This window comes from Octodon degus, unplaced genomic scaffold (assembly GCF_000260255.1).
Source record: "Octodon degus isolate 3935 unplaced genomic scaffold, OctDeg1.0 scaffold00022, whole genome shotgun sequence".
NCBI classification, from domain to species: domain Eukaryota; kingdom Metazoa; phylum Chordata; class Mammalia; order Rodentia; family Octodontidae; genus Octodon; species Octodon degus.
Window position 1 is genome coordinate 9265308 of NW_004524598.1, and position 15217 is coordinate 9280524.

Below are 15217 nucleotides of genomic sequence, written 5' to 3' on the forward strand. Positions count from 1 at the left end.
GTGTGTGTGTGTGTGTGTGTGTGTGTGTGTGTGGCCAGCTCAGCCCACCAGGGGGCGGGGCTGGCTGTCATGTGGTGCTGGGGGATTGAACCGCAGTCCCTGTGCTAAGCTTGTTCTAAGTAGGTGCTTTAGACCACTGAGCCATCTCACCAGCCCCTCAAGTTTTCACAGTTTATGTTTTTCAGAGGTTTTAGATTTATGATAAATAGATTTGCAGAACTCTACCTGTATACCTTATTGAATTATTTACTAAAAGTTATAGTTCATATTTATAGAGTGTTTTAAAAATATTTTGTGTCTCTAGCATATAGGAATGATTGTTCTTTCTACTTGCCTGGAATACAAATTTCACTTTTTTTTTTTTTTGTTTGTTTGGTTTTTTGTAGCTCTGGGAATTGAACACAAGGCCTTGTGCATGAAAGGCAAGAGCTGTACCACTAAGCCACATCCACAGAACTAGAATTTGCTTTTCCTTGCACATTAAAATATAGAAGAGATAATGTTCCAAAACTGCCACATTTGGAAAGTATCATAAATTCATTTATATTGTTTTTTCTTTTTTTTTTTTTTTTTGGAGGAACCAGGGATTGAACTCAGGCCCTTGCACTTGCCAGGGAAGTGCTTATTCCACTGAGCCATCTCCCCGGCCCCTATATTATATTTTCTGAACATATTTTTCCTACTTAATTATAGCAAAATTCATTTTAAAACTACAACCCTGAAGTGTTTATGTTATAAAATTATATATAGCACTATTGAAAATTTAGAGGAGAATCTGAGGAACTAGTATGACAAATATTAACACAAATAAGTAGATTGACACACATACAGTATTCAGTAGCTCAGTGTTGAACACTTCCTTAGCATGCATGATAAGGCCCCGGGTTTGTCTAATCTCTGCATTCACAAATTATTATCTCTTCATAAAAAGTTAATATGGCAGTATTCCTGAATATATAATGCCTCCGTTTAACTTTGACATGGTTTTCCATGGCACTTCTTTTGCTAGAAGGCCACTATTTGGTTTTTTGGGAAAGCTGAAACAGCTTTTACTATGTGTGTGACACTGCTCTGTAAGTTTCAAGCTAATCACATATGGAATCTTTATAACCACCTTGTAAATAACTACAAATAAGGAAGCTTGTGATGCAGAGGGTTGGTAAGTCCTAGCCATGGTAACTGGGCAGTGGGGTGTACCTGGGCTCCAAAAGCATCTGACTTTTTTAAAAAAATTTACGTATCTTGTACAGGCTATCACTGCCCAGCTCGGACTCGTAGTGGTCCTCCTGTTTTTAGCCTCCCCGTGCTGGGATTACAGGTACCCCCCCCAAGGGGAGGGGCCAGCGTGCCATATGGTGCCAGGGATTTAACCCAGTCCCTGCACTTGCCTAACCAGGCACTTAGTCCGCATGGTTTGGATGTTTGAGACAGGGTTTTTGCTATGTAGTTCCAGCTGACCTTGAACTCTTTGCCTTAAGTCTCTAAGTTGCTGGATTTGTAGGTGTGTAAGTATATGCAACCACACATAGCAGTAAGGCAAATGTTTTTGCTTTAGACATCTGCAATAAATTCCTTCAGGGAAAATACATAGGGGCCGGGGAAATGGCTCAGTAGAATAAGCGCTTGACTGGCAATCGCAAGGATCTGAGTTCAATCCCCGGTTCTGCAAAAAAAAAAAAAAAAAAGAAAAAAGAAAAGAAAGAAAATACATGTACTTATGTACTTCCCAGGTTTATTACAGAGGGTATACCTGTCAGTGTTCCAGAACACAGAAGATAAATTAAGGGTAAAGAAAGTGAAAGGTCAGTGCAGCTGCTTATTTTCTTTGTCCCAGGAAAGAATGGACAATTTTTGTGTAGCAGCTAATATTTTGTAGCTGCTAAAAGATAATGGATAAAGGGCTGGGGAGATGGCTCAGTGGAATAAGTGCTTCCCTGGCAAGCGCAAGGGACTGAGTTCAATCCCCGGTTCTGCCAAAAAAAAAAAAAGATAATGGATGAACTTGTTGGAAATTTTACCTGGAACTTAGGATTTAATTGTGTGCTACTGGGCTAATTTCCAAGTTTAATTTCAAGATTTTGTTATTTGGGGTATTGATTTTAAGACATGATCTTTCTGTGCAGTATAGTCTAGCCTTGAACTCGGTAGCCTAGCCTGGCTTACAACACAATCTTCCTGCCTCAGCATCCCAAGTGCTGGGATTACATGTTTGTACCAGCACACTGGGTTAGGATGGGGTTTTTTATGTTTTGTTTTGCTTTTGTTGTTGTTGTTTTTTTGGGGGGATTTTTTTGATGAAACTGGGGATTGAACTCAGGCCCTTGCACTTGCCAGGGAAGCACTTATTCCACTGAGCCATCTCCCTGGCCCCTTGTTGTTTTTGTTTTTGTTTTTGAAACAGAGCCTCACTGTGCACTTCAGGCTGGCCTCGAACTTGCAGAATTCCTCCTGACTCAGCCTCCCAAGTGCTGGGATGACAGGCATACACCACTATGCCTGGCTATGACTTTTTAAATTTTTAATGTTTTTTGTTTGTTTTTGCGGAACTAGTGATTGAACTCAGGCCCTTGTGCTTGCCAGGGAAGTGCTTATTCTACTGAGCTCTCTCCCCAGCCCCAATTTTTTTTTTTTTTTTTTTTTCCTGGAACTGGGAATTGAACTCAGACCCTTGCGCTTGCCAGGGAAGCGCTTATTCCACTGAGCCATCTCTCTGACCCTCCAGCCCCAATTTTTTTTTTTAAACATTTATTTATTTATTGTGTGTGTGTGTGTGTGTGTGTGTGTGTGTGTGTGTGTGTGTGTGTATGTGTGGCCAGCTCAGCCCACCAGGGGGCGGGTCTGGCTGGCATGTGGTCCCTGTGCTTTGCCAAGCTTGTTCCAAGTAGGTGCTTTAGACCACTGAGCCATCTCGCCAGCCCCAGCCCCAATTTTTAATGTTTGAGATTTAAATTATTTTTGTTTTTTGAGACAAGGACTCCATCTGTACCCCCCATTTGGCCTGAAAATTCTCATCTTCACCATTTGTCCTTGCCACCAGACCCAATTGAAACACGTAACTGGGACAAACTTTTACAAATAAGAATTGGTGCCATTAGGCCAGGCTTGGTGGCATATTGATGTAATTGCACCATTGAGAGGCTGAGGCAGGAGGACTGCATGTTCAGATTAACCTAGGAGGGCCGGCCAGGTAACTCAGCGGATTAAAGCGCCTGCTTTGGCAGACACAGACCAGTTCGATCCCTGAATCCACGTGTGTGCCAACCATGCCCCTGGGGCAAGCTGAGATGGCAGTTGAGACTGTGTGTGGTGGCACGGGCCTATAATCCCAGCTCTTTGAAGGCTGAAAACAGGAGGATCACTTCAAGTCTGATCTGTATAGTGAGACCCTGTAGACCCTGTACTAAATACATTAAAAAATAAAATAAAAACACTGGGGAACTCAATAGCTTTGCAGGACTGAAATAAAAAGGCTGAGAGTATAGCTCACATAAAGGCCATGGCTTCAATTCCCAGTACCACACATATACACAAATAATTACTGCCTGTACCCTGGTCCCATCGCCACAGAGGAAAAAGTTGAAATGAAAAAGTATTTAGAAATACTTTTATACTCCTAAACTATAGTGATTATATATATCCCCTGCCCCCTGGGACTGGGGATTGAACTCAGGCCCTTGCGCTTGCCAGGGAAGCGCTTATTCTACTGAGCTATCTCCCCGGCCCCAAGATTATAATTTTTTTTTTTTTTTTTTCCAGAACCAGGTGAACTCAGGCCCTTGTGTTTGCCAAGGAAGCGTTTATTCCACTGAGCCATCTCCCCGGCCCCAAGATTATAATTTTTAAGACGCCATTGCATGCCTATATTGCCAGCTACTCTATAGTCTGAGGTAGGAGCATCAAAAGCTGGACTACGTGGCAATACCATTAAAAAAAAAAAAAAAAAAAAAAAATTATGACAAATTCCAGGTCTTATTTGAAAATACCACATGAAGAATGCTAAATAAAAAATAAAAACCAAGCACAAGGGTCCACACCTGTAATCCCAGCTGCTCAAGTTGAGGGAGGAAAATTCCAGGTTGAAGACTAACTTGGGTAATGGAGTGAGACTCTCAACATTTAAAAAAGGCTGAGGAGGGCTGGTGAGATGGCTCAGTAGTCTAAAGCACCTACTTAGAACAAGCTTGGCAAAGCTCAGGGACCATGGTTCAATCCCCCAGCACCACATGCCAGCCAGCCCCGCCCCCTGGTGGGCTGAGCTGGCCACACACACACACACACATAAATAAATTAAAAAATAAAATAAAAAAGGCTGAGGAGACTGGGAGTGGTGGTATGTGCCTGTAATCCCAGCTCTAGGGAGACTGTAAACAGATGGATCACTACATGTCCAAACTAGTAGTGAGACCCTGAACACCCTTCCCTAAAATACAAAAAAAGAGGTGCAGGGATTGAGGGTTCAATCCCCAGGCCTGCCCTGCCGGCCCTGCGGTGCGCTGAGACAGCAATGGAGACTGGGCATAGTGGCACGCGCCTGTAATCCCAGCTCTTGGGAGGCTGTAAACAAGGCGGGCTACTACAAGTCCGATCTAATGATGAGACCCTGAACACCCTGTAGACCCTTCCCTAAAATACAAAAAAGAAAGCAAGCAAGCTCAGCCTTTTTACTTAAACCTGAAAATAACCAGGCACAGCAGCCAGTGCCTGTTCATGCTAGTGCTCAGAATGAAGCAGGAGGGGCTGGTGAGATGGCTCAGTGGTCTAAAGCACCTACTTAGAACAAGCTTAGCAAAGCACAGGGACCACGGTTCAATCCCCCAGAACCACATGCCAGCCAGCCCCGCCCCCTGGTGGGCTGAGCTGGCCACACACACATACACACAATTAAATAAATAAATTTTCTAAAAAAGAATGAAGCAGGAGGATCAAGAATGACAAGTGGGGGCTGGAGAAATGGCTCAGTGGTCTAAAGCACCTACTTGAAACAAGCTTGGCAAAGCACAGGGACCGCGGTTCGATCCCCAGCACCACATGCCAGCCAGACCCGCCCCCTGGTGGGCTGAGCTGGCCACACACACACAATAAATAAATGTAATAAATAAAAATAAATATTTAAAAAAAAAGAATGACAAGTGGCAGTATGTAAGATCTTGTCTCAAAAATAACCCCCCCAAAAAATAAACCCCTAAATACCTTTTATGTACTATCCCTTTCCCCAAGATTTTAGACATGTAACAACACATTTGTGATTCAGATTCAACAACTAATCAGGTTAACTGTTTAATTTTTGAGTAAATTTCTTAACTCAGGAGTATAGGGCCGGGGAGATGGCTCAGTGGAATAAGCGCTTCCCTGGCAAGCGCAAGGACCTGAGTTCAATCCCCGGTTCCGCAAAAAAAAAAAAAAGTATAAATAATGCAGTTAGTAATTGTGGGTACTTCTCAGTAATGATGGGGTTACGATCTGATAAACCCACTGAGATTGAAAATGCATTTAATATACTTCCATCTACCAAACCCCTCAGCTTCGTAATAGAGTGCACATTAGTTGTTTAGCTGGGAGCCATGGATCACTTCTGTTGCCCAGCGTCACAAGCAAGGATCCTACTTTGTATCGATAGCCCAGAAAGAAATCAAAATTTGAAGTCCAGCTTCTACTTAATACTAAACATTTTTTAAATACAGCAGCAGTCTTTTAATTATTCTTTTGTATGCAGCAGCGAAATATTTCCATCAGCATACTCTACAAAAGGACTTCTGCACCCTATGGGTCATGATTCAACAGTAAACATCTTTAACACCACAGTAAAACTGATAATAAATCAAGCCACTGTAACTCAGAAACCTGTTCCTTCCACTTTAATGTATTATGAAAATTTACCGAATCTTCCACATTTATAAAAGCATCATGTGAAGTGTGTCATTTTTGTCTTTTATAAGCACAGCCAACCCCTACTTGAGAGTAGAGAAAATACATTCTAATTCAGTACTTATTGGCAGCTGTAAATAAAACTGTCCATGGAAGGAGACGATGAGGTCACCGGTAGAGGTGTTATGCCTTGAGAAAAAATGAAGCATATGGGAAGACAACTATTTTTGACTGCACTTTTATGTTGTATCGTTTCTGTACAACTGATAACAAACGTGTACCTCTATGTATCACCCATCTGTTACATGTTTCCACAGAGATCTCCTACAGGCACCTCAAAGTTCAACAAGCCAAATAAAAATTACTTTGCACTAATTCCAATCCCCCTTCCCAGTTCCCTAATTGCTTGCTTTGTCCTACTCAAATTTCCCATCCAGACAATCAACTATACCAAAATAATCCCTCAAAGTAAGTATATTTCCTCTGATGTAAAAAGGGCCCTCTTCCCGAGCTAGAAAATATGCTCAAATCTGTTTAAAGTATTCTCCTAAACTGTTCTTCATATTTCAACCAATTTTTCAAGTAATCCATTCCCTTTCTTCCTCATAAATCTGAATTGCCATGATCTCACTCTCTCCCTCACACACACACTGGCATCTTGAATATATTGAACCTTTTCCCACCTCAACTGTCTATTCTACATCTCTTTACACCCCTACTTGCCCTACCTATCCCCTTTTTTTTTTTCAGAATCAGGGATTGAACTCAGGCCCTTGCACTTGCCAGGCAAGTGCTTATTCTACTGAGCCATCTCCCCCGCCCCATACCTATCCCCTTTTTAAGACAGGGTCTCACTATGTAGCTCAGGCTGGCCTTGAACTGGAGAGATCCCCCTGCGCCAGCCTCCCAAGTGATGGGATTACAGGCATATGCCACTGTTACATATCAAATACTTTTTTTTTTTTTTTTTTGGTACTGGGGATCGAGCTTGGGATCTTCCACTTGTCAGGCAGGTGCTTATTTGGCTGAGCTATATCCCTGGGCCTGTCGACTTTTTTCAAGGCCCAACTCAATGCTTTGCCCAACCCCATGAAGTACTGTGGCCTGAATTCAAGGCCTTTGAAATGGAGTTTACATCTCCCACACCTCTTTAAAAAAGTTATTTTGAAGTTGGGGTAGGGGCACATGCCTATAATCCCAACTCTCTGCAAGGCCTAGGATTACTGTTTGAAGCCAGCCTGACCTATACAGTGAGACTATCTCAAAAATTCTTAAATTTTGAAATAAGGTGTTGCTCACGACTGAGCTTGAACTTGAGCTCTTGCTACCTCAGCCTCCCAGCACTGAGATGCACCAGCACAAGGGGCTCATATGGCTCCCAAATGTTTTAAATCAAGTACACCAGGCAAAACAAACTGGCGCTGGGTACAGTGATTCATGATGCCCGTAATCTCACCTATTAAGGAGGCTGAGGCAGGACTGTAAGTAAATCCAAGCCCAGCTGTAGTTACATAGAGACCAACCCCCACACCCTCCAAAAATAAAAAAGGGGGCCTGCGGTGCCGGCCACGCCCCCGGGGCCCCCTGCAAGGTTTGAGACTGGGTGTGGTGGTGTGCACCTAGAATCCCAGTTCTTGAGAGGCTGTAAGCAAAAGGATCACTACAAGTCCGATCTAGTAGTGAGACCCTGAACACCCTGTAGACCCTACGAACCTAAGATACAAAAAATAAAAAAATACTAGGAGTATAGAGGAGCATTTGCCTAGCATGCATGGATTCAAACCTCAGGTTCCAAGAGGAAAACATACACAAACCATCTTCCCCAAACAGTTATCACTGGATCTCCACATTAGCACAGCATGCTAGCTTTACTAATTTATACTAATACATGGAAAGAGCAGATTATATTGTGCTGTGCCCAAAACCTGAACCTAAGAAAATGATTACATGCTTAACATTTCCATCTTTCAGCTTACAAGCCGTTGCAAAGTTTGTATCAACAACTACGTTAAAGTTTGAAAAGAATGGTTCCTATTAACCTTTCGTTTAATCGTTTGCTGCATATTCCTTTCCCCCACCAATAAAGACACTAACAAAATAGCACCAAGACTAATGCGAAGAGCAGCTATGTCTCTATCAATGGCTGGACACGCAGTATCAAAGTGTAACTCATCTCAAAACTTCAGCATAGGGGCTGGTGAGATGGCTCAGTGGTCTAAGGCACCTACTTAGAACAAGGTTAGCAAAACACAGGGACCGCGGTTCAATCCCCCAGCACCACATGCACACACACACACACACACACACACACACACAAATTTTAAAAAAACAATGAGTTAAAACAGTACTCTATTAAAAAAATGGCTCACATGTAATAAGTATTTTCTAGGAAGGAGGCTGAGGCAAAAGGACCTTTTCTAGTTCAGAGGCTGGTCTAGACTACACTTAGACGTTGTATTTAAATGGAAAAAATCCCAAATTATGAACTAAAGAGCCTTAGTTTCCATTCATGACATGGAGGACTTTCAGAGTCACTGATCACCTAATCTTCTAGCTGGGTGTGGTGGCTCACACCTATAATCCCAGCACCTGGAAGGCTGAGGAAAAGGAGGGTGACAAGTTTGAGACCAGCCTGAGCTCTGTAGGGAGTTCATGACTAGGCCTGAACTGCACAGCAAGAGACCCTGTGTATAAAGGAAGATTATTTAAACCTTCTAAATTCTGCAGATGCTATTCGCATAAAGTCAAAGCCAATAAAATGTAAAGTTAAAATCCAATCATACAAAATCATCTCTTGGTCACATTCAAACAGTCATACACAAAGAATCAAGACTAGTTTAAAAGGGGGGAGGGTCAAATTATTATTACTTTAAAATTTGATTACAACCAATTCTGTTGGCATTAAAGTTAGAGGCATTTTAAATTTGAATAATGGCTATATACCAAAACCCACAAATTAAGTTTGGTAAAAATGAGAACAGGAATTTTCCAACAATTACAGATTAGAAGGCAGAAATCAATTAGAGAAACACAGACAAACCCCATGTTTACAATGATTGTGCCACAGATTTTAACTTCAGTAGTGCATTAATAAACCGTTCACATTTAGATCTTCACTTTGAGATTTAACAGCTGTTTCTTAAAAAAAAAAAAAATCTCTTCGTACCTTGTGCAAATAAGTCAGTCTTCCATGTGCCTTAGCACAGTTAAAATTTGTCCACTATATATACAAAACACCTACCACACTGGCAGGGCAAAATACATACTTTCATAACAAAACTATAATGTACCTCTCAAATATGAACAATATACACATAATACATGGTATACAGTATTTACAAAATATAAAATATAATACAAGCTGTATGTAACTCTAAGCTCATCTTTTGCACTCAAATGGTACAAATTTCCACTTCTGTACCACTTTTCTTTTAAGGAGTTCAGGGACTTGGGAAAAACTATGTTTTACATACATACTGAAATCTAAGTTTGAACTTTTAGGAGCGTCTTTAAGTGTACTGCCATCAGCTCCCTGTTTTGGACAGAATTTTCAACAGTGCTTCCCATCCAGTGGCTAGGCGGCTTTGGAAGAACACTAGGAGAAGGCGGGTCACTGAACTTTGCCCCAGCGTAATTTTCCTTTTGGCTCACTTCAGTTGGAAATGCTGATTTCTTCAAATGCGTATTTTTAATGTTTTCTGTATTTTTAAAAGGCTTTTTGTCCTGCTTCTGAATCCTATCAGGCGAAACAGAATCCTGCCAAAAGTTATTCTCATTCCGTTTTGCAGAGGTGATCTTGGTTAGTGGCAAGTTATATTTGCTTTTCTGTCTGTTTATCTTTGGTTGTTCACACAAGTGTATACCATGAACAAATTGGCCGTGGGGAAGGGCAATTTTCTCCGATTTTCCCATCTTTGACTTTAATACCTACAAAGATAAGGAACACAAAAGTGAATACAATTTCAAGATAAAAATTAATGAACTTCACATCATATACCTATTTTTAAAAGCTGTTTCACTTACTGCTAATATGTCAAAATCTGAAGGCTTCGGACCAGTACACAACATGAACTGGTGTTACAAAATTAACTATAAAACTAACCCAGGGGGCCGGGGAGATGGCTCAGTGGAATAAGCGCTTCCCTAGCAAGAGCAAAGGTCTGAGTTCAATCCCCGGTTCCGCCAAAAAAAAAAAAAAAAAAAACTAACCCAGTTCATCTTCTACAACTATTAAGGCAGGGTAAATAAGTTCTCTTCCAAATAAACACCCTATAAGAAACACTGCCCATCTACTCCTTACCACCTGGTTCAACTTCGTTCTTAATCACTTTCCCAAAGGTGCAATCAGATGAGGAAGTTAAGATCATCAACCACTGCCCTTTCAACACTAGAAATGAGGCTGAGGTTAGTAGCACACAAAAAGGCAATGCCCTCCAAGTTAAAAAGGTCAGCTGTAGCACAACTAAGTTTGTTTGTGTGGTTTTATTGTTGTTTTCGTTTGTTTGCTTGGCGGAATCGGGGATTGAATTTAGGCCCTTGCGCTTGCTAGGCAAGCACTTTATCTACTGAGCTATCTCCCCGGCCCCACAACTAAGTTTTAAGTTAAGATCCACTCTAGAGAAGAAAGGAACCTTAATGTCCAGGGAAACAAGTACAGAAAGTTCTCTTAGATTATCACTAATAGTTCCAGACTCATGGAATCCCCCCGCCCGCCAGGGTTCCGCTTGATAAACCGCTCTCAGTCCAATGTTATTTCAACAAATGAAAGTAACTTTTCATGTTTTTATGAAACTAAGTCTCTGAAATTAAAAGTCAACAAACGTTTTAACCAGGTGTGATGGCGCAGGCCTGAAATCTCAGCCCTTTGGGAGGTGGAAGCAGGATGGCAAATTCGTGCCCAGCACTGGCCAAGTCTAGCCTCAAAAAGGGGGGGGGGGGGCGCTGCAGATGAAGCCCTGGGCGAAGGTGCTGGGTTGAATCCCCACTACCACCTTAAAAATCAAAAGCAATCAACCAATAACATAACTCTGATCATGGTTAGGTGTCTTTTGGGAAGGGGGTGGTGGTCTTTTTTGAGACAGGATCTCGCTGAGCTCAGACTGGCCCCGAACTGATCCCCCAGCCTCAGCCTCCGAAGTGCTGGGATTAGAGGCGTGAGCCACCACACCCGGCCTAATCAAGTTAGATTTAATTCTGCTGGAATTTTCACCCATTTTATCCAAATTCAATAGCAACTAGTCAGCAAAACGTCGTTTCAACAGTTCGCTTTCCTAGTGAAAACTTAGGGAGGACTGCCCCTTAGTTCAGTTCTTTAAGTGGCTGCTTCAACAAAGCAGTCAGGCTCAGGTTGCTGTGGTTCGATCCCCACAACTCAAGCCAGCCAAACCTGCCCTGAAGGCATTCGGAACAACAACAACAACAAAAAAAAAACCCTAGTGAAAACTTATTCTGGATCCAACAAAACTACCGGCCATCTAAAAAGCCCAGCCCCGTGCACAGTGGGAACAGCTAAATGCATTCAGTTCCTCTAACAGACTTCGCACACAAAATCCGACGTTTTCCAAGCGTCAGGAACCCGAGAGCCTCTGCCGCCAACTTCGCAGTCCCACGAAATAGGTCAGACCCGCGGCGCCCTGGCCCCTGACAGCTCAGCAATAACCCAGCTACGCGAAGGTGAGCTCCCGCGGCGCCCACCAAGCCCCGCATCAGCCAGCGGTTCGGACCCGGGCCGCCAGGAGCGCAACCAGCCAGCGAAGCTCCGCCCCTTGCCCCTTCCCGGCCACCCCCGCCACCCCCACCGCCTTCATGAGCGCAGCGGCGCCCGGCACGTAGCGCGCTGACGTCAGCCTCCCGCGGGCTCAGGCCCTCCCCCACCCGGCGCGCGCCCGTTACGCCGAAACCCCCTGGAACGCCGCCAGCCTGCTAAATCGGGGCTGTTGCTGGGGCGCAGCCGCTCTTCTCATTGGTCGGCTCGCGGGAGCCAATCGGCAGTACCAGCGCATGCCTGCCTTCCCCTCCCCCTGCAAGAACCAGCGAGCGGGCGTCACAGAAACTTCCCTCCCGAGTAAACAGCCACCCCCCGCCCCAACACCCCCTGACCGACCCCAGGCCGGGCCCCCGATCCCGCGCGGCTCCTACCTCCTTTCTCAGCGGGGCTTGGCTCGGCGCCGCGGGCCGCAGCGGCCCGGGTGCCAGGCTAACTCCCTCAGCTGAGGCTATGGACGCTGGGCCCGGGGCTGAGGCGGCGGCCTGGCCCGGGACCGTCCCCGAACTCCGGCCGCCCTCTAGATTCGGCCGGTGCTGCTGATACTGCTGGAACCGACTGGGCAGCTGCCCCGCCGGGCTGGCTCGCACCTTCTTCTTCCGCCGCTTCTTCGGGGCTGCCCGCGGGGCGCCTCCCGCCACGGCCGGGCTGCTGCAGTGGGGCAGAGCTGCTGCTGGGGCGCGAGGCAGGGGGGCCAGGCAGGGCCCGTCTCCCCCGAGGAAGTGTGGGAGGAAGAGAGTTGGGGGCAGCGTCCGGGGGTCTGGGATCCGGGGTACAGGCGGCGGAGCCGAGGTCACCATCGGGAAGGCCCCGAAGTACCCGCGGGCAGAAAAGCCAAGCGGCGCAAGACGGCTGCTCAAGACGAGCGGCTCCCGCTGCGGGACTGAGACGACAGTCATAGCGCTAGGAGTCAGGAGGCTCGGCAGGAAGAAGAGGAAGTGAAGCCCGTGCTCACCGGGCGGCGGCGGTTGCTGCTGAGAGCCACGGAGGAGCTTGGAACATGACTCGGGCGGAGGCGGCGCAGCAACAAATAGCCCAGGTCTGGGTTCCCAGTGTTGTTATCAGAGGCTCCGCCCCGAGCCCGCCCACCTCCCCGCGGAAGCCCAATCCGGGCGCGACAGAGAAAGCCACGCCCCTGGGGCTCCGCCTCCATGGCCTCGGGAAGAGACGCACACAAACAGCTTACTGCAGCCTGGCACAAAGAGCGCGTACTGCGCAGGCGCTGCCAACGGGCTCTTTCGGGAAGAGTCGGTCCCGTGAACAATGAAGTTCGGTTTCGGCCCCGCCTCCCCCGATCGCGTCTGGCCGGGGCTCGGCGCTTGCCTGGGCCACGCTCCGGCTGAGATGTCGCGGGGAAGGGAAGGCAGGCGAGGCGGGAGGAGGGACTAGGGAGCGACAAGGCTACTGATGCCTGCGTCTCTACTGACCTTGGAGCAATGTCTGCTTTAACTACCTCCCCCCCAAAAAAGCTCCCAAAGAACATTAAGAACGTCTTCCCTATCGGTCGCCAAAATCAGTCTACGTTTGAGCTATATAAATTTTTAGTGAAGTATGTCTCTTTTTTTATTTGGTTCGGCAGCACTTTTCTAGCTCTAGTCATCGGGCTAAGATGGAAAGAAAGACTTGTAATGCGTGAACTGGCTCCTTGAATGCATAAACGGGCTTTAGGATTATTAACGCCCTGAAGCCTTAAAGGATTGTGAGAACTAGGATCGCGCAGCTGGAGGTTTGAGGCAGTAAATGCTTTCGTCACACAGGGAGAAAGTGAAACTGCTCTGAAAAGCTTTGTGTATTTTGTTTGTGAACTCTGGGATGATGGAATTGCCTCATCCTGCCCTACTACTATCACAAAATAATTGTGGCTATCATTTATTACACACTTGTTCGGGGAACTGTTCTTTAACGTAATTTATTTCATTCGAATCTCACCCTAATGAATAGATGCTTTTAACCCCTTTTACAAGAGAGGAAGTTACGACTCATTGAAGCTGAAGAACTTGTCAAAGATCCTGCAGTAATTTAGCAGCTGAATCTGAACACCAGGTCTAGAACACAGTTTAACGTGACACCCACTACCTGCCACACTAGATTGTCAGTTTATTTTTTTTCCAGGTTTTACAGTGGTGATCAGTATTTAAAAACATGTATGGCTGGTAACGAAGTTAAATATCCAGAGTAATGGATCGCAACTCTTCTTCTTCTTTCTTCTTTCTTCTTCTTTCTTTCTTCTTTCTTCTTTCTTCTTTCTTCTTTCTTCTTTCTTCTTTCCCCTCCTCCTCCTTTTTATTAAAGACTCTAGCTATGTAGTTCAGGCTGGCCTTGAACTCACTTTGTAGCCCAGGCTGACTTCAAAATCCCAATGATTCTGCCGCATCAGCCTCCTGAGTGTTGGAGTTACAGGTGTGTACCACCAAGCCTGGCTAGATCTCAACTTATCATAAATTTTAAGTACATTTCACTATGTGATGGCTCAATGGATTTTATCATTTTTGCTATATTTTACTCATTTTTGTCTGGGACAGTACATAAAAATCATGTTCGTTGGGCAAGTGGGAATCATAGTTGCAGAGCTAGTAAAGATCTTACAAAGCCTTTCATTCAGGTCTTCAGACCTGTACATTTAAGTTGGGTTAAAATGCTGTGGATTACAGGAGTACGTGATGCCCACACTGGGCCAGAGTTGAAGAGAAACAGGCGGAAGCCAGGCAAGGTAGTGTATACCTATAATCTCACTGAAAATTCAAACACACCCTGAGTAAACTGTCATGAGACAGCTCAGTGAATGAAAGAAAATCTTTGCTAGTTACTCTTCTAACAGAAGACTAACATCTAGATATAGCAGAACTTTAAAAATTAATCTCCGGGTCAGGAAGATGGCTCAGTGGAATAAGTGTTTCCTTGGCAAGCGCAAGGACCTGAGTTCAATCCCCAGTTCCACCAAAAAAAAAAAAAAAAAAAACCCGTAGGCCAAGCATGGGTGAGGCACACACTTATAATCCCAACACTTAAGAGGCTGAGACAAGAGGATCACAAATTCAAAGCCACTGTAGGTTACATAGTGAGTTCAAGGACAGCTGAACTACATGGTGAAATCTTGTCTCAAAAAAAAACCCCAACAGCTATTTTTTTCTCCATCCGTGGAGCACATTGAGACTGGGCATAGGGGCCGGGGAGATGGCTCAGTAGAATAAGCGTTTTCCTTGCAAGTGCAAAGGCCTGAGTTCAATCCTCCTGTAGGAGTCACTTCCGGGTCCTCATCTCCATCCAAGAAGCCAATATTTGTATTCCCAAAGCTACGTTATTGGAATCCCATCAAGATTCCAATCTACCACTTTCAATGCAACCCACGGTGAAAATAAAGACACTAAATTATATTTGCAATCACTGGGGAGTCAAGGGGCTCTAAGTTCAGCAAGGAAGATGGCTTCCTGGAACACAAAAGGAGTGACCCAGGGCCTCACCGGGTTTTTATTCAGTGGGGGAGTGGCTTGAGGAGGATTGACTGAGAATTGTGGGAAGTAGGTGACCATTGTGAGCTGAGCTAGGTGGGTGGCCTTCATTTACCTCTGCCATATGCAGAGAGGATAT

At 45.0% G+C, this 15217-nt stretch overlaps 1 protein-coding gene across 1 annotated transcript; it reads right to left on the minus strand.

The window, feature by feature from the left end:
* Positions 1–8627: 8627 nt before the first annotated feature.
* Positions 8628–13555, minus strand: Pnrc1 (proline rich nuclear receptor coactivator 1). Its single transcript, XM_004628214.2, has 2 exons — positions 12004–13555; positions 8628–9792 (listed from the first exon to the last, which is right to left on the minus strand). The coding sequence occupies exons 1-2, from the start codon at positions 12526–12528 to the stop codon at positions 9349–9351; spliced, it is 969 nt and encodes a 322-aa protein (XP_004628271.1). The 5' UTR covers positions 12529–13555; the 3' UTR covers positions 8628–9348.
* Between the last annotated feature and the right edge of the window lie 1662 nt (positions 13556–15217).

Excerpts from the sequence above, each read along its gene's own strand:
- Pnrc1 (XM_004628214.2), bottom strand. The coding sequence starts at position 12,528 with ATGACTGTCGTCTCAGTCCCGCAGCGGGAGCCGCTCGTCTTGAGCAGC. Across the intron at positions 9,793-12,003 it reads AAGCCCCGCTGAGAAAGGAG|GTATTAAAGTCAAAGATGGG; the intron begins GTAGGAGCCGCG and ends TTATCTTTGTAG.